Source organism: Gorilla gorilla, chromosome 21 (genome assembly GCF_029281585.2).
Source record: "Gorilla gorilla gorilla isolate KB3781 chromosome 21, NHGRI_mGorGor1-v2.1_pri, whole genome shotgun sequence".
Classification (NCBI taxonomy): domain Eukaryota; kingdom Metazoa; phylum Chordata; class Mammalia; order Primates; family Hominidae; genus Gorilla; species Gorilla gorilla.
In genome coordinates, this window is record NC_073245.2 from 61,781,276 (window position 1) to 61,807,353 (window position 26,078).

Here is a 26,078-nt window from a genome sequence, read left to right on the forward strand (position 1 = left end):
ACTGAAACCAGAGACTCAAACAGATACTTGTGCACCAGTGTTCATGGCAGCATTATTCACAGTAGCCAAAAGGCAGAAACAACCCAAATGTCGGTTGATAGGTGAATGGATAAATAGAATGCAGTATATACACACAATGTATTCACTCTTAAAAAGGAATGAAATTCTGACACATATGCCAGGCATGGTGGCTCATGCCTGCAATCCTAGCACCTTGGGAGGCCAAGGTGGGCAGATTTCCTGGGCTCAGGAGTTAGAGAACCAGCATGGGCAACATGGTGAAACCCTGTCTCTACTAAAATACAAAAAAAAAAAAAAAAATTAGCCAGGCATGGTGGTGTGTACCTGTAATCCCAGCTACTCAGGAGGCTGAGGCACAAGAATAGCTTGAACCCGGGAGGCGGAGATTGTAGTGAGCTGAGATGGCGACACTGCACTCCAGCCTGGGCGATAGAGACTCTGTCTCCAAAATCTCATATAATGAGAATCCTAGAACAGGAAATTCAGAGACAGAAAGTACAATAGAAGTATACTATTCGACAGAAAGTAGAATAGAAAGTAGAATAGAAGATATGTCGGGCTGGGAGGAAAGGCAGGTGGGGAATCATTGTTTAACGGGCACAAAGCTTTTGTTTAGAATCATGAAAAGTTTCTGGAAATAGATAATGGCATGGTTATACAACATTGTGAATGTATTTACTGCCACTGAATTGTACAATTAAAATGGTTAAAATAGTATATTTTATGTTATATATTATTTTACCACAATTTTTTTAAAAAGGCATATGAAGGTCATTTGGCAAAAATGAGTCAAAGATAGTGTTGTATAACAAAGAATTTGCATTCTGGGTGGGTGCAGTGGCTCACGCCTGTAATCCCAACACTTTGGGAGGCCAAGGTGGGCAGATCACTTGAGTTCAGGAGTTTGAAGCCAGCCTGACCAACATGGTGAAACCCCGCCTCTACTAAAAATACAAGAAAGGATAAGCTGGGGGTGGTGGCAGGCACCTGTAATCCCAGTTACTTGGGAGGCTGAGGCAGCAGAATCACTTGAACCCGGGAGGTGGAGGTTGCAGTGAGCTGAGATGGAGCCACTGCACTCCAGCCTGGGTGACAGAGTGATACTCAAAATACAAAAGAATTTGAATTCCAAGGTTTCAGTTACCCATGGTCAACCATGGTCCAAAAATACTAAATGAAAAATTCCGGGCATAAACAGTCATAAGTTTTAAATTACATGCTGTTCTGAGTAGTGTGTTGAAATCTTGTGCCATCCTGCTCTGTCCTGCCTGGCAAAAAACACAGGATAAAAATATAGCAGTGGGCTGGGTGCAGTGGCTCACTCCTGTAATCCCAGCACTTGGGGAGGCCGAGATGGCAGATCACCTGAGGTCAGGAGTTCGAGACCAGCCTGGCCAACATGGTGAAACCCCATCTCTAACAAAAATACAAAAATACAAAAATTAGCCAAGCATGGTGGTGGGCGCCTGTAGTCCCAGCTACTCAGGAGGCTGGGGCAGGAGAATCGCTTGAACCCAGGAGGCAGAGGTTGCAGTGAGCGGAGATTGCACCACTGCACTCCAGGCTGGACAACAGAGCAAGCAAGACTCTGTCTCAAAAACAAAAAAAATATATATATAGCAGTGACTGGATCATGAATCAAATCAGTTTACATTTGTATATCCCTTAGAGCAGTGTAGAGGACACACTAAACCTTACCCAAGAGTTATCTATTGCTGTGATATATTGTTAGCACAAAGCAAAGTGCCAGCAACCACGTGTTTAGTATGCATTTGTGGAAAAAAAGAAAAATAAGAATATAGTCACATTCACTTGCACTTGTGTGAAGGAACTCTAGAAGGATCCATTTGAAACTAATAAAACTAATCAATTATGAGCAGTGGGAATTGGTGGAAGGGGGTGTGACAAGAAAAGGAAGGAGACTTACCACTGTTATTACTTAATTTTTTTCCAGCCTTGCTGAGGTATAATTGACAAAGGAAAATTCTTATTTAAGTTGTACAACATGATGTTTTGATACACAAATATGGTGTGAAATGATTGCTGCAATCAAGCTAATTAGCATATCCATCACCTTACATAGGTGCACACTCACATGTGCATGCATGGTGAGAACACTTAAGATCCACTCTCTTAGCAAATTTCAAGTATACAATACATTGTATACTTGTATATTAAGTCTCCAGAACTTATTCATTTTATAACTCAAAGTTTATACCCTCAACCAACACACCCCCATTTCCCCACCTCCTGAGCCCTGGTAACCACTGTTCTACTGTTCCTCTGAATTCAACTTTTTTAGCTCCCACATATAAATGACATAATGCAGTATTTGATTTTCTGTGTCTGGCTTATTTCACTTACAATATTGTCTTCCAAGTTCATCTATATTGTTACAAATGGCAGGATTTCTCCCTTTTTATGGCTGAATAACATTCTTTCGTGGATTTACATACACAGCAGTCCTGTCTTATCCAGTTTCACTTTCCAAGGTTTCCATCACCCATGGTCAACCATGGTCCAAGAATATTAAATGAAAAACTCCAGACATAAACAATCCCTAAGTTTGAAATCGCACACCATTCTGAGTAGCATGATGAACTCTTGTGCCACCCTGCTTCATCTTGCCTGGGACGTGAATCATCCCTCTGTCCGGTGTATCCACACTGTAGACCACACCTGCCCATTAGTCACTTAGGAGCCACTGTCTCAGTTATCACATCAACTGTCATGGTATGGTAGTACTTGTGTTCAAGTAACCCTTATTTTGTTTTTATTACAGTATATTGTTATAATTGGTTTCATTTTATTATGTTGTTAATCTCTTACTGTGCCTCATTTATAAATTAAACGTTATCAGGCCAGGCGTGGTGGCTCACGCCTGTAATCCCAGCACTTTGGAAGGCCGACATGGGCGGATCACCTGAGGTCGGGAGTTCGAGGCCAGTATGACCAACACAGAGAAACCCTGTCTCTACTAAAAATACAAAATTAGCCGGGTGTGGTGGCACATGCCTGTAATCCCAGCTACTCAGGAGGCTGAGGCAGGAGAATTGCTTGAACCTGGGAGGCGGAGGTTGTGGTGAGCCAAGATTGCACCATTGCATTCCAGCCTGGGAGACAAGAGCGAAACTCCGTCTCAAAAAAAAAAAAAAAATTAAACTCTGTCATAGTTATGTATGTATAAGACAAAACAGTATATACAGGGTTCAGTACCACCCGTGGTTCCTGGCATCCACTGGGGGTCTTGGAACATATCCCCTGAGGTTAAGAGGGGGCCATTGTACCACTATCTCTGTATCTGTTCATGCACTGATGGACACTTAGTTTGTTTCCATGTCTCAGCTGTTGTGAATAACGCTGCAATGAAGTGGAGGTGCAGATATCTCTTCAAGACAGTGATTTCATTTCCTTTGAATATATACCTAGAAGAGGGATTCCTGGATCATGTGGTAGCTCTATTTTTGATTTTTTAGGAACCTCCATACTGTTCTCCATGATGGCTATACCAATTTAAATTCCCACCAACAGTGCGAAAGAGTTCTCTTTTCTCCACATCCTTGCCAATATTTGTCATCTTTTGACATTTCTAACGGGTGTGTGGTGATATCTCCTTGTGATTTTGATTTGCATTTCCCCAATGAGTAGTGATGTTGAACACCTTTTCATACCTGTTTCCGTTTGTATGTCTTCTTTGGGAAAAATGCCTATTCTGGTCCTTTGTCCATTTTGCAGTCAGGTTATTTGGATTTTTGGGTTTTTTGAGGCAGAGTCTCGCTCTGTCGCCAGGCTGGAGTGCAGTGGCGTGATCTCGGCTCACTGCAACTTCCACCTCCCGGGTTCAAGCAATTCTGCTTCAGCCTCCTGAGTAGCTGGGACTACAGGCACGCACCACCACGCCCAGCTAATTTTTGTATTTTTTAGTAGAGACAGGGTCTCACCATATTGGCCAGGATGGTCTCGATCTCTTGACCTCGTAATCTGCCCACCTTGGCCTCCCAAAGTGTTGGGATTACAGGCGTGAGCCACCGCTCCCAGCTGTTATTTGGAATTTTTGGTATTGAGTTGTATGAGTTCCTTATCTATTTTGGATGTTAACCCCATATTGGGTATGTGGTTTGTAATCTACTTTATATTTTTAATGTTTAAACCACGTGAAATAATTTTTAAAGTAAAATAATAGAAAATCTGGCAAACCCCCCAAAAATAATTTCCAGTGAAACATCATATACTGTAGAGATTCAAGGAATTCAGTGCATATGGGAGTGAGGAAGAGAAGATTCTGGAAAACCGAGCTTGGTGGCTCAACCTGGGGCCCTGCAGATGAGCAAAGCTGTGTAGTTAAAGGGGGAGTCTGCATAAAGCCCCCTCCTGAAATGTGGTCGTGGGAAGAAAGCAAATGTTCAAAGTGGTTACAGCACATTTATACAATTCACTAGACGTTCAACAAAACAGATAAGGAGAAATGCAACTATTTACTTCCATTCCTAATTATTTCAATATTTAGTTTGCCCAAAAATCAAAAAAAGACAAAATTTAAAAAATCTTCCCACTGGGAAAACAGAGGCTTGCTGTCTACTTGGGATTCCAGTACAATTTGCTCTTTTGTTGTTTTTTTTCTTTTGAGACAAGGTCTTGCTCTGTCACTCAGGGTGGAGTGCAATGGCATAGTCTGGTTCACTGCACCCTCAACCTCCTGGGCTCAAGTGATCCTCCCACCTCAGCTTCCTGAGTAGTTGAGACTACAGGCGTGAGCCACCACAACTGGCTAATTATTATTATTATATTTTGTAGAGACGAGGTCTGTCTATATTGCCCAGGCTGGCCTCAAACTCCTGAACGAAAGTGATTCTCCTGCCTTGGCCTCCCAAAGTGCTGGATTACAGGTGTGAGCCACTGTGCGCAGCCTCATGCTGTATTTTAATGTCTGCATAAAGGCCAACTGTTGTTCTGGGAAACAGAGTAGCCGCAAGCCCCAGGGAGTTATGGAGCATTTGAAATGCGGCTGGCTCGAATGCAGCCACATTTAATATAGGGTAGGGGAGACACTGGATTCCAGAGTCAGCATGAGAAACAAAATGTAAAATATCTTATCAATAATTTTAACATTGGTTACATGCTAAAATGCTAGTAATATTTTAGATGTATTGGCTTAAATAAAATGTATTATTAAAATCAATTTCACTTCTATTTTTCTTTTTTAGTGTGTCTAATAGAAAATTTTAAATTACAAATGTGATTCCCATTATTTGTCTATGTACAGCACTGTTCTAGAAGGATAACACCAAACTGATAGCAATAGTTACCTGGGGATAGATTTAGAGGGAATGTGGTCAAAAGAGAATTTTCCTTTTTGAAATATTTGATTTTTTTTTAACAAAAGTCAGAGGAGCCCAGTTAAGAGGCCCAGTGCTGTAGCAGAGTGCCTGACCTTGAACAAGTCACGTCACATCTCAGCATCTCAGTTTTCTTGCCCGTAAATTGGGATAATAAAAGTACCCACCACAGAGGGTTATATACAGATCGAATGCATTATTAACATCTAAAGCACAGAGATGACTGACACAGACCTAATAAACGCTATATTATTAAATAACAAATCTTACTGAATGTTAGCAAATTATTAGCCCAAGCAGAACATGTTCATGAATTGCTTCTTTAATTAAGAAACAACAATAAATTGTGAAATACAGAGCACAAAGTTTGAAGACAGAGAGCATTGAAATCCCAGCTCTTCCCTTTCTAACAAGATGACCTTGGCCAAGTCACTTTGCATCTCTGAGCCTCAGTTTCCCCCATGTGTAAAATGAGGGCCATCTAGCTCATAGGATGGTCAGGAGGATTCAGAAAGATCACACACAGAACACACTTGGTATCGGTAGAAGTTTGTAAAATGCTGCTTGCTACATTCTCTCCATTATTACGAGGTATTTCTTATTGGTGTGATAACTCGATGCCATGAATCAGAGCTGCCAGGCCCACGGTGATTGGCAGCTCACCAATTTAAACCAGCTTGGTGTATCTGGTTTAAATCCCAGAGTCCCCATGCTATGTAGCCTCGGCTGGGCCCCTGCCCATCTCTGGACCTCAGTCTCCTCATCCAAAAAATGAGGATCCAGACTTGAGTACTTCTCAAGCTTTTTCTGGGAAAGCCCTCTAGGCCCTCTAGATTTGGGGGCATAGTACAGAGAGGCCCCCAGAAGACACATGTCTTTAAAGTCTTGTGTTTTACCTTTGAAATGCATCAGAGTTTTGCAGCAGACTCTGTGATTCTTTGATATAAGAATGCCTTTTTCCCCAAAACAATGTTCAAATAAACAGCCCCCCAAAATAATCTAGTAAAATAAATGTTCCAGACAGAAGCACTATGCTTAGCTAGAGGGTCTGTTTAACTGTCCCCTGCCCCCAACTCCCTACTGTATGAGAAACACCAGACTCAATGGCCTAAGGGTTCTCAAAGGATTAACTTTCTTTTAAAATATATTTATACTTTAAAAAGTGAAGGAAGAATAATGTATGCATACAGAAAAAAAAGAAGAAAAATAAAGAATCTAAGAGTTCAAATCCACATCTTGTAAAAAATGATTTTCTCTCCACCCCTTCTCGGCCTTCCCAAAGGCAAAAATCCATACATACTCCCACATTTTTAAAAATGGCCGGGTATGGTGGCTCACACCTGTAATCCTAGCACTTTGGGAGGCTGAAGCAGGCAGATCACTTGAGGTCAGGAGTTCAAGACCAGCCTGGCCAATGTGATGAAACCCCAGCTCTACTAAAAAAGTACAAACATATTATCCGGGTGTGGTGGTACGTGCTTGTAATCCCAGCTACTCGGGGGGCTGAGGCAGGAGAATTGCTTGAACCTGGGAGGCAGAGGTTGCAGTGAGCTGAGATCGTGCCACTGCACTCCAACCTGGGCAACAGAGCAAGACTGTCTCAAAAACAAAAGCATACATACATACATATATATATATGTATGTATATATACATAATGTATGTATATATAGTGACACAGTATACCCTCTGCCTGCAGCTTGCTCTTTTTTGTAACAGTAGATTTCATTCACTACCAGTATGTCCCACTCTGTTTTAGATGCATAGATGGCCTTTAGATGAATGCATAATTTATTTAATCAGCCCTTACTGATGGACTTTAAATTGTTTCTAGCATTTGCAATTATAAGCAATGTGACAATGAATATGTTTGTGTATCTGTAGACATGTGCAAGCATTTATGTAGGATAAATTCCTAGAAGTGGAAGTACAGGATCAAAGGAATGTGCATTTTATTTTATGTTTCAGCAGGTTCTGCCAAAAGAGGCTGCAATGCTTCAAGCACCCCACAGCAAGGTTCGGGGGCTGCTTTGCCCACTTGCCTCTGGTCCCAATTAAGATGAGAAATCGCTGTCCCACATTGCCACCTGCTGCTTATATTGAGAAATGCATCCTTCCTATAGCCAGCCTAGGGCTGCTCCCAGAGTGATGGGGGGAGTTCCTCTGCGTCTAATCAGACTCCTCTGGAGCATCTGTGTGGAGGAAATGGTAATGGAGAAACCCAATTTTTCCTGGGGAAGCAATCAGTGCTAGGATGTGGCAGGTGCTTTATGCACAGGATTTTGCAGACAGACACACCAAGTTTCCACCTACCAGCTGCATGTCTATGACAAGTGATCTCACCTCTCTGAGCCTCAGTTTCCTTAACTGCAACATGGGTATGTGAATAACAACCTTCCAGCATGGATGGCAAGATTCGATAAGCTCAAATGAGTTCCTCTAAAAAGATAATAAAGGACACAAACAGCCGGCTCATAAACAGGAAATGCAAATGGCTACTGAAACACAAAAAATACAAAAATTAACCAGGCTTAGTGGCACGTGCCTGTAGTCCCAGCTACTTGGGAGGCTGAGTTGGGAGGATCGCTTGAGCCTGGGAGGTCAAGATTGCAGTGAGCCGAGGTCTCGCTACTGCACTCCAGTCTGGGCGACAGAGCAAGACTCTGTTTCAAAACAACAAAAAAACCACACACACCCAGAGATGTTTCATCACAGTAGTCAGTGATATGCCACATAGAGCCAGATGTCCTTTTTTCCATCAGATTGGCAGTTATTTAAAGGCTGATAACTGCATGCTGGCAAGGTTGTGGTAACATGCAAATTAAAACAATAAGTTACCCACCTCTGCCCATCAGATTAGCAAACAAATGGAAAGATTCATGGCATCTGGTGGAGCAGATTTCTTCCCTTTAGGTAGGCGGATAAATTGCTCTGTGGTTTTGGAAATGATGTGGCAGAAGCAGATAAAAATTTTAATGTATAGGGCCTTTGACCTGGCAAAACCACTTCTAAGAAGTGGGCAGAGAGAAATGAAATAACCAGATGGTAGAACAGATACAAGTACAATGAAATGGTATAAAAGCAAAAAGAAAGAAAGATAGAATATTGACATCTATCAGAGGGAAATGGCTAACTACTGAAACAGCCATGTGAGGGCTAAAAAAATGTATTGGTTTTTTGTTTTTGTTTTTGTTTTGAGACGGAGTCTTGCTCTGTCACCCAGGCTGGAGTGCAGTGGTGTGATCTTGGCTCACTGTAACCTCTGTCTCACCAGGCTCAAGTGATCCTCCCACCTCAGCCTCCCAAGTAGGTGGGATTACAGGCGCTTGCCACCATGCCTGGCTAATTTTTTGTATTTTTGGTAGAGATGGGGTTTCGCCATGTTGGCCAGGCTGGTCGCAAACTCCTGACCTCAAGTGATCTACCTGTCTCAGCCTCCCAAAGTGCTAAGATTACAGGCATGAGCCACCGTGCTCGGCCAGATGTCTTGTATTTTTAATGTTAATTTCATATCCTTCTACTTTGCTGGATTCATTTATTGCTGGAGTTTGTTTTATTATTGATTTTCTGGGGTTCTCCAGGTACAATATCAGATCATCTGCAAATAGGAATAGTTTTACTTCTTTACCCATTCTGATGTCTATAATCGGTTTCTCTTGTTTAATTGCATCAGCTAATATCTCTAAAAGATGTTTATATCAACAGAGAAGAATGTACAGCTATATTGTTAGGTTAAAAACAGGTTGTAAATAACAGATACAATTTTTCTTTGTAAACACAGAGACACTGTAGATGTGCATATTTGTCTCTAGTTGTGAGAACATACAAAATACCATGAAGGGATAATACCACCATGCTAACATTGGCTTCACAGGAAGCTGGGCTTGGAAGAAGGGGTATTATATTTTATACAACCTGTAACTCTGAATTGTTAACCACAAGATTATGATTCTCTCATAATGTAAACAAATCAATAATGCATTAAAGTTTGGCTTTTTAAAAATATATAAGCAAAAGGAAATGGGTGATGAAGTGTTTGAGCACTGACTATGACAATGCTTAACCTCGTATCTGGCACATAGTAAGTGCTCAGCAAGCAGTGCTTTTTCTTTTTTTCTTTTCTTTCTTTTTTTTTTTTTTTTTGAGACAGAATCTCGCTCTGTCGCCCAGGCTGGAGTGCAGTGGCACAATCTCGGCTCAGTGCAACCTCCACCCGCAGGGTTCTAGCAATTCTCCTACCTCAGCTTCCCGGGTAGCTGAGATTACAGGCGCCCACCACCACGCCCAGCTAATTTTTTTGTATTTTTAGTAGAGACAGGGTTCCGCCATGTTGTCCAGGCTGGTCTTGAACTCCTCACCTTAGGTGATTCACCCGTCACGGCCTCCCAAAGTGCTGGGATTACAGGCATGAGCCTCCGCGCCCGGCCACAGTGCTTTTTCTTGTTACCTCAGCCAATTCTAACAGCTGCCCTCTAGGAAGATCCTGCTGTTCCCCCCATTTTACAGATGAGATCGCTGAGGCACAGAGAAAACACACAGATGCTGGGAGGGGGAGCTGGTAAAGCTCTTCAAGCCGTCAGAGCCCAGACTCTGTCTTAGCCACTCCCCTCCACGGTCCCTCCAGAGAAAGGAACTGGGGCAAGTAGAAGTAACTTGCTCCGAGTCACCAGCAAGGAAGCAGCAGCGCAGGAATTCAAATCCAGGCCTCTGCTGCAAGTCTCTGAGCCCAGCACACACAGTACTTCCCAGCCTTCTCAGGACACTTGTCAGACATGCAGTTTTCCAAGCTCTCCCCTGGAGACCTGGATTCCTATGGACCTGGATGGGGCTGAGGGACCTACGTTATGAAGAAGTGCCTGAGAGGATTCTGCTCATCAGGGAAGTTGGGGGCACATGGCCCAGGGAATGGCGCCGCCCAGTGGTTCCTACGGCCCCTGCACATGGAATCAGCCAGGACACTCTACCAACACTGAGTACGCTCTGCAGCCACAAAAACAGATGAGGTAGATTTTTACAAATCGATGTGGAAATACTGTAGACAGGGAGTTGAGTGAAAGCTGTAAGCGGTACAACAATTCTTCTAGTGTGATATATCTAAGTTATAGAAGTACAGGCCAGGCAGGGCGTGGTGGCTCATGCCTGTAATCCCAACACTTTGGGAGGCCGAGGCAGGCAGATCTCCTGAGGTCAGGAGTTTAAGACCAGCCTGGCCAACATGGCGAAACACTGTCTCTACTAAAAACACAAAAAATAACCAGGCGTGGTGGTGCGTGCCTGTAATCCCAGCTACTCAGGAGGCTGAGGCAGGAGAATTGCTTGACCCCGGGAAGCAGAGGTTGCAGCCAGCCGAGATTGTGCCGCTGCATTCCAGCCTGGGCAACAGGGCAAGACTCTGTCTCAAAAAAACAAAAACAAAAACAAAACAAAAAACAGGCCAACAGCTAAGAGAAATGCACGTGTGCACTGAAAGACACGTACAAGAATGTTCACAACAACCTCTTCCTAACAGCTCCAAATGGGGGACTACTCAAATGTCTATCAACCAGGAATGGATAAACAAATTGTGGCATATTTCTTTAATGAAATACTATACAGCAATAAAAAGAACAAGCTGTTGGCCAGGCACAGTGGCTCACGTCTGTAATCCCAACACTTTGGGAGACCAACGTGGGAGGATTGCTTGAGCCCAGGAGTTGGAGACCAGTCTGGGAAACATAGTGAAACGTCATCTCTACAAAAAAATTTAAAAATTAGCCAAGCCTAGTGGCACATGCCTGTAGTCCCAGCTACTCAAGAAGCTGAGGTGGAAGGATCACTTGATCCCAGGAGATTGAGGCTGCAGTGAGCCGAGATCGCACCACTGCACTCCAGGCTGGGTGACAGAATGAGACCCTGGTTCAGAAAAAAAAAAAAAAAAGGCATGCTGGCTCACTCCCATAATCTCAGCACTTTGGGAGGCCAAGGCAGGAGGATTGCTTGAGCCCAGGAGTTCAAGACCAGTATAGGTAACATAGCAAGACCCCATCTCAAAAAAATTGTTTTTAAGACAAAAAACAAAAAATAAATAAAAACTGGACTATTGATCCATACAACAACCTGGATGAATCTCCCAACATTAAGTTGAGTGAAAGAAGCCAGGCATAAAAGGGCACATACTGTGTGATTCCATTTCTAGGAAGTTGAAGAATAGGCAAAACTAATTGGAGGTAAAAGAAACCAGTACAGTGGTTACCTCGCGGGGTGAATACTGGCTGGGAAAGAGCATAAAATGTTTAGTTCTACTTCTCAGTGCATTTATTTATTTATTTATTTATTTATTTATTTATTTATTTGAGACAGAGTCTGGCTCTGTCACTCAGGCTGGAGTGCAGTGGCGTGATCACAGCTCACTGCAACCTCCAACTCCCAGGTTCAAGCTATTCTGCCTCAGCTTCCCAAGTAGCCAGGAATGCAGGCACCCGCCACCATGCCTGGCTAATTTTTGTATTTTTAGTAGAGATGGGGTTTCACCATGTTGACCAAGCTGATCTTGAACTCCTGACTTCAAGTGATCCGCCCACCTCAGCCTCCCAAACTGCTGGGATTACAGGTGTGAGCCACTGCACCTGGCCTCTCAGTGCATTTAGATGTGTGTGCTTTCCTGTATATAAATTATACCTCAATAAAAAACAAGAAGTTAAAAGCTTCAAAAATAAAATAAAAATAAAAATAACACACATCTGTGTGTCTGTTTAGAGAAAGTGCTCCCAGGATGTACTCCAAGCTAGTGATGGTGGTTGCCTCTGTAGAGGGAAGTGGTGGGCTGAGGCTGGGGAGAAAGTGGAGTGCTCTTTTATTCTTCCCTGTAAATTATTCTATATGGCTTGAATTTTTTATAATCAGCACGAACTACTTGTAAAAACTTTTAAAGCAACTCAAACCTTAAAACAAAAAAAGGAACACACACACACACACAGATTCTCCAGCCCCACTCTAAATGTGCTGAATCAGAATTTCCACCAGGAACCCAAGCTCTGGTCCAAGCCCTGGCTCCCCACCATTGTGCTCTTGCATACCCCCAGTGATGGGGATCTTACTGCCTCCCTGGGCATTGGATGTCTTTCTGCCTGTGTTGCCTCTGGTCCTCTACCTTGAGTTGGGCTCCCCCTCTGGGTCTTTCCATCCTCCCCCCCACCCACTGGGGCCCCCATGGTGCTTACCCACTGACAGGGAGCCACGGGCCAGTTTGGGGAGCAGCCGGTCGAGCTGGCGAAAGGTGTGGAAGACATCAGCTGAGTGGACGCGGTCCTGGGCCTGGCTTTCATGGGTGCGTGGCAGCGCCTCAATTCCATAAAGAGTCAGGTAGCCGGCTCTGGGGGCGGCAGACAGAGGGTCAGGGGTCCTCCTGGGACACTCATGTGTGGCCACAGCTACTCACAAGAGCTTCATTCATACACCCAGTGAGCAACTACTAATCCTACTGTGCGCCAAAGACCATTCTGGGCACCGAACAGTCGGCAGTGAAAAAAAACAAAAATCCCTGTCCTCAAGGAGCTGACCTCTCAGCACAGGGAGACAGACAACAGACGAGAGGATGAGTAAAATGAATAATGCGCCAGCTGGTGCCCCGCGGCACTGTCAGACACAAAGCTGGGTAGCAGGATGGGAGGGCGGGGGCTGTGGTGTCAGGTGCCAGGTGAGGGAGGGACTGGTGTTAAGCTGACAGCTGAAGGCTGAGAAGGAGTCAGCCATGGGCAGAGCAGAGGGAGGGGTAGGAAGCAGAGCAAGCACCAGGTGTGATGTCCTGGGGCAGGAGGGAGCCCGGTGCTGGGGAGCAGCAAGGAGGCTGATGAGGCTGCAGCAGAGAGCTTGAGGGGACGGTGCTGAGATGGGGGCACAGAGAAGGGGAGGAGATGCCTGCTCCCAGGGAGGGATTCAGGGAAGGCTTCCTAGAGAAGGGAGGGTCTGAGCTGAGATCTGCAGGATGATCGGGGGAAGCAGAAGAGGAACTTGTTCAGGCAACAGGCACAGCCTGTGCAAAGGCCCAGAGCTGAGAATGCAACCGCGCCTGGTGGGAGAGGTGCCAGCTGTGGCTGGTGCAGGCACTGGAGCCGGGGTGTGAGGCAGAGGATGGGAGGGCCTGGGCTGTCAGGGCTGGCCACGCAAGGCAGGCATTTGCAGCAGTGAGAAGGTTGTGCTTGATCTGAGGGGCTCTGGGAGGCCTGAGAAGGAGGTCAGGGCCTGGTCAAGTGTGAAAAAGACATGGGACATGGGACATGAAAAAGACATGGGAGCTAGCATGAGCTCTCATGTGCTCTGAGGCACACTTACGCACATGCACACGCACACACACAGGACCATGCTCAGAGGACGCGCCTTCACCTCCAGCCCCCTTTAAATGCCCCAGGAGTCCAGCCTCAGCCCAACGGGCTGACCTCAGTCCTGGGAGGGAAACTGCAGGCTTTCATTTTGTCATCTCTGCCTCAGCAGAGAGTCACAACAAAGAGACGCAACCAAAGCCCCGGGGCCTCACCCTCTCACCCTCCCCTTGAGCTCCTCGGTCCCTGTGCAGACAAAGACCACAGACCAGGATCTCTCAGGAGAGGGGTTTTCCCAGATGAAGAGAGAATGGAAGCAGGAATGAGGGTGGGTGGGGGCCGAGAGAGGCCTGCGTGGTCCCTGCTCTGTCCCTCACCTGCACAGTGGTGGCAGAAGTTGTAAAGGTGCAGCCCACACACTGGATTCAGTCCACAAATGTGTTTTATCAAGGGAGTTCCTAAAAACAAACTAAACCTTCCTTCAAACATTTGGGGAAACTCACACAAAATCCGGATTTCCTGCTCATCTCATCTTGAAAAAGGAATCTGGCTGACCTGCGGTCCCACCTGGAAACCTAGCAGGAGCAGAGTTGCAGCCGCCCCTTTTAGACAGACACGTGCTTGCCAGGCCACTGCGGTACTCCCAAGGCCCTGTGGTCTCGGTGACACTGCAGTTGACACTGGTCATCATTTATCATCACACTTGCACTGTTGTTTTTTGCTAACTCAGAGAACCATTTCCTGGTACATATACTTCTACCAAAACAGGCAATTAAAAATAAACCAAAAAAGTAAACCGGCCGGGAGAGGTGGCTCACGCCTGTAATCCTAGCACTTTGGGATGCCGAGGTGGGTATATCACCTGAGGTCAGGAGTTCGAGACCAGCTTGGCCAACATGGTGAAACCCCCTCTCTACTAAAAATACAAAAATTAGCTGGGCATGGTGGGAGGCACCTGTAGTCCCAGCTACTCAGGAGGCTGAGGCGAGAGAATCGTTTGAATCTGGGAGGCGGAGGTTGCAGCAAGCAGAGATCGCGCCATTATTGCACTCCAGCCTGGGCGAAAGAGCAAAACTTTGTCTTTAAAATAAAATAAAATAAAATAAAGGAAAAGAAAACAAAGAGAAAAAGTAAACCCAGAGGACCACAAGGTTTTGCTCTGTGGAAGCGAAGCCGGCAGCTCCATATCAAAACAGCATGGCTGAAGACAGGATAATCCCATATGTAAATACACACACGACCCACAGGCGGCGCTAGAGCCACAAAGAAAAATAAAGCTGAACCAAGCTGGGTCACGGGAGGGAGCCATCACGAAAATGGGACTCAAGAAAGACCTCTCTGAGCAGGTGGCGCTCGCGATAAGGCTTAAACGAAGTGGGGTGGGAGCCACGCAGACATGTGGGGAACAGCATTCCCAGGCAAGGGAACAGAAACAGCAAAGGCCACAAAGAGAGAGCGTGCCTGACCTGCTCAAGGGGCAGCAGAGAGGTAGGTGGGAGGAGGGGAGGCCAGGGCTACAAGGTGAGGACAGAGGAGAACTTTGGGTGTGACTCAGTGAGGCCAGGGCCAACACAGGCCAGGCTGGTGGGTGTAAGAGGTGGCACCTCACAGTTCGGGCTGCCTGAACCGGCACCCCTTTCACCTCTGTGTCCCTGCCATCCAACTGGCCCATTCTCTTTCTATTTCAGGGGCTGCTGATTGATGGCAGTGGAAAGGCCTACAGCTGCCAAGCCAGGGGGCAGGAGCTCCAGCCCAGGCCTCAGGCCCTGAAGACACAGTTACCGGGTTACAGGTATGGATTTACGTCTGATTCCCCCTGAGCTGATTCCCCTGTGCCTGCCGCTGTACCATGGAGCCTAGCCAGACCCAGCTGCCCCCCAGCCTGCCTCCCCCCAGCCTACCTCTCTCTGACTTCTTTGTCTGCACAGGGACCCAGGAGCCAGGAGACCTGGGAGGATCACTACTGTGAACTTGCTGGGTGGTTTCAGCTGGCCCTCTCTGGACCTCAGTCCCCATCATACAATGACAGGGTGGACCAGACCAGCATCACCCACGCCAATTACAGCCCTTGACACTGTTTGCACCACCCCAGGGCAAAACAAAAAGAATGGGGACTGTTCGTGTGCAGAGAGCTGTGGCTGAGAGTGCAGACTCTGGGGCCAGCCCTGTCCTGACCCCAACACAGGCCTCTGGGCAAATGACTCAGGCTCTCCAGGTCTCAGTTTTCTCATCTGTCAAATGGAATATGTAAAGTCCTAGCCTCCTAGAGCGATTGTGAGCATTAAAAGAGCTGAGACACACCGAGTCTACACATATGCACACACATGTCATAAAATATACCCACATGCCCATATGTGTCAACGAATGACTGCCCTTTATCCTAGAACTATGTTGCTCTAATTTCTTGGAGGGGTTGAAATGTCCTTTTTTAAATTAAATTTAAATTAAATTAAATTCTGGTTGGTTAAGGGCATCACTAAAATCAGGGAGCTGTCGTTAACACCACTCTATCCCTCTCACTCACGCCCACGCTCCCCCATCCCCACCGCTGCCCCAGTCAAATCTTCCGGCAGAGCCAGTGAACTCTATCTCCAAAAGCTACCCAAATTCTCACCACCTCCCTGGGCCACCACCATTCTCTCACCTTGGTGACACCTGGCAGCCTCCTGCTAGGTCCTCCTGCCTCCCTCTCCACCCCTCCTTACCCTTACAGTCCATCCTCCATCCAGCAGCCAGAGGGGGTTTTCAAACTAAGTTAGATCATGTCCTGACCCTGTGCAAACCCCTGATGTCACCCGATCTTACTCAGCATAATTTCCAAAGCCTTCCCTGACCTCCCGACTGCCTGAGGCCTGCTTCTGCCCACTTCTCTGACCTCCTGTCCACCTTCCCTCCTTGGCTCTTTATGCTGTAGCCACACTGGCCCTCTCTCTGAGCTTCCTCCCACCTCTGGGCCTTTGCACCTGCTGTTTCCCCTGCCTAGAGTGTTGGCGTGGTGGGCACTTTGCAGTTAGGTCTTGGCTCAGAAGCCAGACCCCCAGAGCATGACCCTGCCTCGTCAGTCAGCCTAAGAAAGCCCCCCAGATGCTGTCACCCCACCCATGGATCTCTGTCATCGTGTTTATCACTCTCTGACATAACTCAATTCGGCCTCCCCCACTGGAGTGTCAGCCATGTGAATTTGGGGACTTCATCTGTCCTGTTCCCTGCTGTATCCCCAGAGCCTGGATTAGTGCCCGGCACTGCTGAAGGAAGGAACGTTCGGTCGTGCAGTTTTTAACATACATTTACAAGACCGGATAAAAGGTTAAGGTCCCAAGTTGATCTCCCAAACATTTTGTTTTCTGTTCTGTGAAATCCCAAAGTCTGGAAGCCACAGGACAAGATGACCTCTGAAGTCTTGCTCTGTGACTTCCTCTCTGAATGACCTGTAAGGTCCCATTTCCAGCCAGTGTCTCCTTTTACAGTTCATGAGCTAGGTCAGATGAACAGCCAGGGCCCTGGTGCATGGCGTCTTTCCTACAGTCTTTGCTTTGGGTGTCTCAAATTGCTTCCCCCACCCACAGAGTCCTCACGGTTCCCTTGGCCACTGCTCATGGCTGACACAGGTCAAAGTGCCGGGCCCCAGCAGGAGGGTGGGGGCTGCACAGCCTCACCTGAGCAGGAAGCTGTAGGAGAAGTCGAGGAGACCCATCTCGTGCCAGCCACTGCCTACTTCTGTAGCATCGCCCAACAGCACTGTGTGGAGGTTGGTATACATGGCTTCTGTGAGTGCCTGGAGCTCTCTGTGGAGGAGAGTCCTGAGGCAGGAAACAAAAGCATGACAATTTGGCTTCCAAAGGGAAATACACACCTACAGGCACCTCCCTCCCCAAACCTAAGAGTCCCAGAGCTCAAGCTCCCCATTGGCAAAGAGGTCCTGCGGAAGAGTAGCTTAAATAAGAGGATACTATTATGACTGTCATCGTCAACAATAGTTCCCATCTGTTGTACTGAGCCTAATCTCATTTCATCTTCAGAAAAACCTGAGAATAAGAGTTACTATTATGACACCCATTTTACAGATGGAGAAACTCAGGAACAGAGAGGAAAGTGACTTGCCCAAGGTCACACAGCCAAAGCGGGACTGAAATCCTGGTCTGCCCAACTCCAGCGTCTGAATTCTTAACCAGGAGAGTCTGTCCCTCCCCAAGGCACACAGCTTAGATAAGGGACCCATAGCGTTCTGGAAGAGAAGGAACTGAAAAGCAACTCATCTCTCCCTGAAATCTAAAGATAGGAAGATCTGTTGGAATAGCTGTGGTGTTCCCTGACTCAGGACTGCCAATAAGATGTGACCCTGGCCAGGCATGGTGGCTCCCACCTGTAATCCCAGCACTCTGGGAGGCCGAGGTGGGAGAATCACTTAAGTCCATGAGTTCAAGACCAGCCTGGGCAGCATAGTGAGACTCCATGTCAACAAAAAATAAAATATTAGCCGGGGTGGTGGCTCACACCTGTAGTCTCAGCTACTCGAGAAGCTGAGGTGGGAGGATCGCCTGAGTCTAAGAGTTCAAGACCAGCCTGGGCAACATAGTGAGATTCTGCCTTTACAAAAATAGAATAAATACACAAAGAATCACTAGCCAGATGTGTAGCAGGTGCCTGTAGTCCCAGCTACTCAGGAGGCTGAGGTGGGGAGGATTGCTTGAGCCCAGGAGTTTGAAGCTGCAGTGAGCTATGATCACACCATTGCACTCCAGCCTAGGCAACAGAGTGAGACTCTGTGTCTTAAAAAAAGAAAAAAAAAAAAAAAAAAAAGACATGACCTCACATGAGAGTGACACAAGGAAAAAGGGATGTGGGCTGGAGACCTGGTCTCATCGTGTGGACCTGCACAGAGTGAGGAGAGGCCCCGTCTGGAAGACTGTGGCAGAAGCTGGAAGCTCCCCTATACTGAGCCTACACTGAGCCATGACTGAGGATATGATTAGAAGCCAAGAAAGGGGTATCTTGCATGTAAGTCTAAGGCCTCTCTGCTCCTTGTGTAGGATCTGGACCAAAAAGGAAGTGAACTGGGGTGTCCATGGGCGGTGCACAGCCCATGTTCAACAGCAACACCTAGTGGCAGCAACAAGAACAGTGGGAGAGTGCCAATCAGGGCCCTGATCTGTCATGCCTGCTGTTTGGGAAGTAGGATGGACACCTTTAGACTGAGTAAGCCAGAAGTGCCTGGGTAATCCACCAGGGCAGGGTTTGCACAGGGCATCCATGAACTCCTGGGTATGAAAAGGTTTGGGATGTTCAAGTTGGAACATAGTGGGAAAAACGACAGACATGACTCATGACTCATGTATGACAATGCATGTGAAAGGTTCCGCACGGTGCCTGGCACATTGTAAGTGCTCAATACATGGGATCTGGCCTTTAATGGACCCTGACCCAGCTCTTCTCCCCACCCCACTCCAAGCACTGGTCCTCAGCAGAGACAAGCCCTCAACAGATGTGGCTGCTGTACCCAGAAGACATCACGCCAGCTTGTAAGAAATTCCAGAAAATTCCTGAGGCAAACACTGAAGGAAACTGGGATCCTCCCTGGGTAGCAGGGGCAGATTCAGTGAGCTGTGGATTCCTATTGCTAATGGGACTCCCAGGGTCCCCCTGGAATGTCAGGACCCAGGACACTCAGGCTCCAAGCAGCTGCCCCCAGGCCAAGGTTCAGAGGAGGCATCATGTCTCATCAACATCCACTTCATCATGCTGGCCTTGCTTCAGCCTTAACTATCTTGCAAAACACAGTTTCCTAGATGCTCTTCCTAACCTCCAGAGGGTATTCCTCCTGGAGACAGATCACTGAAGATCGCCATTGGACTGTGTGAACTCTGCAGGGGCGGACACAGGGTCTTATCAGCCTTGGTATCTTAGATGAAGGAGAATGCGCTGTGAAGTCAGTGGACCTGGGTTCAAATCCCAGTCCTGCCACTTACTAGCAGTAGACTTTGAGCAAGTCACTTCACCTCTCTGAGCCTCAGTGTCCTCATCTGTAAAATAAGGATAAAAATGCCCACCTCTTTAGGCTAATGCACAGATATGAAAGTGAGCCTATCAGACAGCTGGCCTATAATAGCTGCCTTCAAATGGTGGTTGGCACCGTTCTGCACACCCTACATCCAGGGCAATGACCAGGGTACAATGGGTCCTCAGATGTCTGCTGAATGAATGCAGAGCAAACATGTTGATCTGTTCTCTTATTGATATGATGACTCCATATGTGGCTGGGCATGGTGGCTCATGCCTGTAATCCCAGCACTTTGGGAAGCTGAGGCGGGCAGACCACCTGAGGTCAGGAGTTCGAGACCTGCCTGGACAACATGATGAAATCCTGTCTCTACTAAAAATACAAAAATTAGCCAGGTGTGGTGGCACGTGCCTGTAATCCCAGCTACCTGGGAGGCTGAGGCAGGAGAATCGCCTGAACCCGGGAGGCGGAGGCTACAGTGAGCCAAGATTATGCCACTGCACTCTGGCCTGGGCAACAGAGAGAGACTCTGTCTCAAAAATAAATAAATAAAATAAAATGATTCCTCCATATGTTTCAGGAGCTGTACCACTTCTGGCTATGTGGCTTGAGACAAGTCACTTCTCTGAGATCCAGTGGCTGCATCTATGAAATGGGGCTGTAAGTTACTTAGCCTCCAGCATTGTTGTGAAGACTAATGAGATAATGCATGCTGCCTGGCAGAGTATGGACTCAGAAATATTCATCATTCCACCTCTCTCCTTCATTTTACAGGGGAGGAAATAGAAGCTCAGAGAGGGAAAGAGGTTTGTCCAAAGTCACAAAGCTAGGGAGTGATGGGGCTGGGATTTGAATTTAGGTGTGGCTGACCCAAACCCTGGTCTCCTCCTACTAAAATCAGGGCTGCCTCCAAAAACAAACAAACAAACAAACACCGCCAGAGATGAGAGACAAAGAGTTCTTCTTCCACCCAATTCTTTTGGGTTGTTTTTTGTTTTGTTTCTGTTTGTGTTCTCAAGACAAAATGTCTTTACTGAACAATTGCTTTGGAACCAAGAATAACTTGGGCCACATGAGTAGAAATGAGTCGCCCACCCTGGCCCTCCCACAGGTGCCATCTCCAGCCACTCACGGTTTCATCCTGGCCTTTTCATCACTGGGGCTGTAATGTGGAAGCTGCACATCAAAAATCCTCTCCATGAGGAAGATGGCGTAGGCATGGAAGTCAAGCCTGGTGCGAGGCTCCCACACCACCGCGTCGTAGGAGTGTGGGTCCAGGAGAATGGTGACATACCTGCCCCCAACCAGTATCTGTGGGAAGTTGCCAGGGATAGAGTGAGGAGTGTCACTGTGAACAGCAGCCGCTCTCAGTGGTCAGGGCCTTACTATGTAGGCACTGCCCCACTGGACAGTAACACACTATGTTCTCTTATCTATGCCTCACTACCACCTACCACCCTGTGAGGTAGGGACCATCACTCACCCATTTATAGCTGAAAAAGTGAGGCTTAGAAAGGAGATGAAATGTGCCCAAGATCTCATAGCTGAGAAGTGGCAGGGCTAGGACTGGAATTTGGGAATATTGAGGCTTTTTAAAATCAAAGACTGTGTTCTCTACCACCTCACTCTTAAGCATCTGCCATGATTATCTTGGTTATTGCCATATCTCCAGTAGCCAGGAGAGAAGGCGGCAGATGGATCCTGTGCACATCATGGATGGATGGATGGATGGATGGATGGATGGATGGATGGATGGATGGATGAATGGATGGATGGATGGTTGGATGGAAGAATGGATGGATGGATGGATGGAAGGAAGGATGGATGGATAAGTAGATGGATGAATGGATGGGTGGATGGACGGATGGGTGAAAGAATGGATGGATGGATGGATGGATGGATGGAAGGAAGAATGAATGGATACATGGATGAATAGATGGATTGATGGATGGATGCTGTTGGGTAAATTCCAGTGGGTGGATTGTAGAGGGGTAAATGGGCAGATGGATGGATTGGTGAATGGATAAATGAATGGAAGGAAGGAAGGGAGGAAGGAAGGAAGGAAGGAAGGAAATTGCTGGGTAAATACTTGTGGATAGAATGTTAGATAGATGGATAAATGGAAGGATAGATCAATGAATCTACGTTGGATGGAAAGATGGATGGAAGGGCAGCTAGAGGTTGGTTGGAAACCAAATGTACCAATAAATGTTGGGTACATGGATGAGAGAATGCTAGGTAGATACTGGGTAAAGTGAAGGACGAATGTTGATTGGATGGAAGTTGGAAGGATACATGGAAGGTGGGTGGGTGGGTGGTGGTCGTTTGAGTAGATGTTGTAAGGATGGATGGATGAGATATAAATAGATGTATATCCAGTGGAGAGACATTGAATACTGAATATAGCTGAGTGTTGGGTGGATAGTGGCAGATGAACAGAAAGATGCGTAGATAAACAGAAAAATGAAAGTTGGTGGAAACTGACCAGTTATCCCTCAGTATCCATGGAGGATTGGTTCCAGGACCTCCTGCAGATACCAAAATCTATGGATGCTCAAGTCCTTGATTTAAAATGGCATAATATTTGCAAATAACCTACATGCATCCTCCCATATACTTTAAGTCATCTCTAGATTACTTATAATACCTAACACAATGTAAATGCTAAATAAATAGTTGTTAAACTATATTTTTCGGGAAGAATTACAACAAAAAAGTCTAAAAAAGTTTAGTACCAACACATTTTCCCCCAAATATTTTCAATTCATGGCTGGTTGAATCCAGAGATATGGAACCCACCCATGGATACAGGGGGCCAACTGTATACAGATGAAAGTTGGATGAACGTTGGATGCATGAGTGGAAGAACTCTGGGTAGATCTGGGCAGACACATGAAGGGATAGAAGATGGATAAATGAATTGACAGATGTCAGGTGAATCTATGGAAAAACTGATGGGTGAGTGGATAGACGGAGGTTGACGAATGAATGCTGAGTAGATATAAGGATGGAAGGATGCTTAGTAGACACCAGGTGGACAGGCAGAAGAATGGGATGGGAAGATGGATGTTGAACGGATGGAAATGGAATGGGTAGATGGAGGTCAGCTGCATGGATATACAAGTATTGGATAGATATTGAGTGACTGCATAACTCCACGCTGGGAAGAGCAAGAGGGAGACTGAAGGGATGATGTTAGGTCAGCGTTGAGTGTGCAGCTGGACCGGCAGCTGGATAGAAAGTTGGCTCGACCACTCGCATGGATGTTGGATGGGGGGGTGGGGGGTTGGCATAGGGACATATGTTGAAGGAATCAACAGAAACCAGATATGAGGCCCAGCTGCTCATCCCCATCCCCCCTGAGGCACAAGAGGCACTTACAGTAAAGATGTCACCGTGCTTCTCCTTCATCCTCGTGAGGAAGCTGGCGGCATCTTTTCCAAAGTCCAAGGCATAGCCCAACCAGGGGATCCTGCCCAGGTCCAGGGGAGGCTCACCAGGTCGCCTACAGAAGCCATGGCACTTGTCACCATTTGATAAGGCAAGGAAGGGCATAAAGAGTGTAGGTTGCAGAGTGTGTTTTTGAATGGAGCAGTCGGGGAGGTAATCTGAATGGAGCACTCGGGGACTATTGCCTCACCTGCTCCTTTTCTCTTGTAACATGTGGATGACCACTCCCTCCCTCTTTCCCCTCCAGCCCACTTTTCCCCCTTTAAATACTGAAACCCTCAGAGTCATCTTTGAAGAAAGGCACAGACCACAGACTGTTTCTGTGATTCTGTGGTTTTTCTTCTCCCTGGCATTGTCCTTAACCTTGGTAAAATAAACATCTAAATTGATTGAGACCTAGCTTAGATACTTTTTAGTTTACAAATTGGCGACCATGAAGGGACTCCATGGAGGTGGCCCTGGCCTTTGACAAGTCTCCTGTTGGTGTTTGGTAACAGCTTGGTATCTGTCTTCATTGGTCAAACCAGTAGGGCTGGGAGCTCCCCACTGCAGAGAATCCCGAATCTCTGAAAATTTGAGATCTAAGAGAGCTACAATTTGAGAGCTAAGTTTTATTTTGTTGTACAACTCCTTTTCTGGAGTATTACTTGCTTCCAACAAGGAAGGCAAGTTCTCCTGCTTCCATGACGATGGAGAGCAGGTAACTCCCTTCTGGAGTTTCAACTCACTTCCAACAAGGAAGGCAAGTTTGAAGTTTTTTTTCCTGCTTTGTAGATGGTAAAGTGCAGTCCAGGCACAGTGGCTGACGCCTGTAATCCCAGCACTTTGGGAGGCCAAGGCAGGTGGATCACTTGAGGCCAGGAGTTGAAGACTGGCCCGGCCATCATGGTGAAACGTCATCTCTACTGAAAATACAAAAATTAGCCAGGCATGGTGGTGCACGCCTGTAGTCCCAGTTACTCGGGAGGCTGAGGCAGGAGAATCGCTTGAACCCAGGAGGAGGAGGTTGCAGTGAGCTGAGATTGCTCCATTGCACTCCAGCCAGGGCGACAAAGCAAGACTCCGTCTCAAAAAAAATAAAATAAAATTTAACCTGAAAGACTGGTTCAGGCCGTGGTGGGAAGTGGGGGTCAGACATGACTCATTATACCCTCCAGCATTCATATCAACACAGACCTTAAGTCTGATAAGAAACCTTTACATCTATTCGCTCTGAAGCCTGCTACCTGGAGGCTTCATCTGCGTGAGAAAACTTTGGTCTTCACAACCTCTTATTATAACCCAGACATTTATTTCTATTGACAATAACTCTTGCAACCAATTGCCAATCAGAAAGTTTTAAAATCCACCTATAACCTGGAAGCATCCCCCACATCAAGTTGTCCTGTCTTTCTGGACTGGACCAATGTATATTGTCAATGTATTTGATTGATATCTCCTGTCTCCCTAAAATGTACAAACCAAGCTGTACCTTGACCACGTTGGGCACATGTCATCAGGATCTCCTGAGGCTGTGTCGTAGGCCATGGTCACTCATATTTGGCTCAGAATAAATCTCCTCAAATATTTTACAGAGTTTAACTCTTTTTGTCAGCAGTGTTTATGTATGTGTGTGTGTTTATGTGTGTGTGTATGCGCGTGTGTGTGTATGCGTGTGTATGTGTGTATGCATGTGTATGTGTTTGTGTGTGTGTGTGTGTGTGTGTGTGTATGCCTTTATGCTTTCTTTTTTCTCTCCTAGGTTCTTGTTTTTTGAGAAAAAGATATTTTCTTCCCAGTCGACTGAATTCTGTTTTCTCCATTTACTTCTGCCTGTCTCTCCTTCCTCTTGCCGCCCTCTGCTGCATAAGGGACCTAAAATAATTTCTAACAGCCTGAGATTCCTTAAAGAAAACAGAGAAGGTGCCAGACTCCTTCTGGGGAGAAACCTCTGTTTTTCCTTATGAAACCCTAAGAGTGTAAAAAGACAAGTTCCTCTCAGATCTTAAACTGATTGTTTTTGTATTGCGTTATCTGATTTCTTTTTTTTTTTATTAACTAAAATAGCTATTACTGCAGGAACTACTCTTGTGTGTTTAAGAGAGGGAGTGGTTAAAACACTTAGAGAAATGCTTTTGTAACAAAGTGCACTGTAAAAGCATTACATGGCTTAGTCTCATGATATCTCTCTCCTTTTGGAGACCCAGGATTCAGTGTGGACTCTGCCCAGAGCTCAGAGGTCCAGTTAAAAGACAGAGACTAAATTTAAAACTACCTATCTAAGTAAAGTTTGTCTCCTCATAAAATCCTACAGTAGATTTCTATAGTTTTATGTTTGGCTTGTGGCTTGGCATCCATTTTTCATCTCCCTCTAACACACCCAGTCTCTCTCTCCCTCTTTCTTTCTCTCTCTCTCTCTCTCTGTCTGTCTCTCTCTCTCTTTAGAGATATACATTTCCCTATCTGATTTTCACCCAAGAGTTGTTCCTTTAGTATGCAAGTCTGGATGACAATTGCCTAGGGTAATGAAACAGGTTATCAAGAAATTGGAAGTCTAAGATAGTTGTCCTTTTTAGACCCAGGAGTCAAACACCTATAACTTAACAGCACCAGGACTTAAAAACGATACAGAAAGTTACATGGAGGTAATAACTTTTATTTAAAATTATTTTATATCAGCTTTCCTCGGCAAATAAAAACATAAAACAACTTAGACATATTAAGAAAAGCCAGGAGCTTTATAATAGGAGAAAAAAAGGGGTCTTATGAATCTTATCAGATCTACTGCTGCCTGTCTAATATGTCTATGTATTTATATGTCCTGTATATAATGTTTCACTACAAAAAAATACAGAAGAGGTCTAATAAATTGGCTTCAAGAAAAAAATCAAATACTTTATCAGAAAAATAGAAACTTTAAGCCTAAATGGTTTTTCAAGCTCACATGACTTAAGTAAATCTTTAACAAATAAGCTGGTTTTAAAATTATTGGTAAAATA

The 26,078-nt window shown here is 46.0% G+C and overlaps 1 protein-coding gene across 2 annotated transcripts in view; it reads right to left on the reverse strand.

Moving 5' to 3' along the window:
* PTGIS (prostaglandin I2 synthase) overlaps nucleotides 1-26,078 on the reverse strand; it is a 64,459-nt gene that overhangs the window by 23,119 nt on the left and 15,262 nt on the right. For both annotated transcript variants that reach the window (XM_031005027.3, XM_055373187.2), the window contains exons 2-5: nucleotides 23,032-23,155; nucleotides 20,783-20,961; nucleotides 17,309-17,452; nucleotides 12,555-12,706 (exon numbers count right to left, since the gene is read on the reverse strand). In XM_031005027.3, the coding sequence (XP_030860887.2) occupies nucleotides 12,555-12,706; nucleotides 17,309-17,452; nucleotides 20,783-20,961; nucleotides 23,032-23,155 (599 nt within the window). The remainder of the gene's footprint in view (nucleotides 1-12,554; nucleotides 12,707-17,308; nucleotides 17,453-20,782; nucleotides 20,962-23,031; nucleotides 23,156-26,078) is intronic.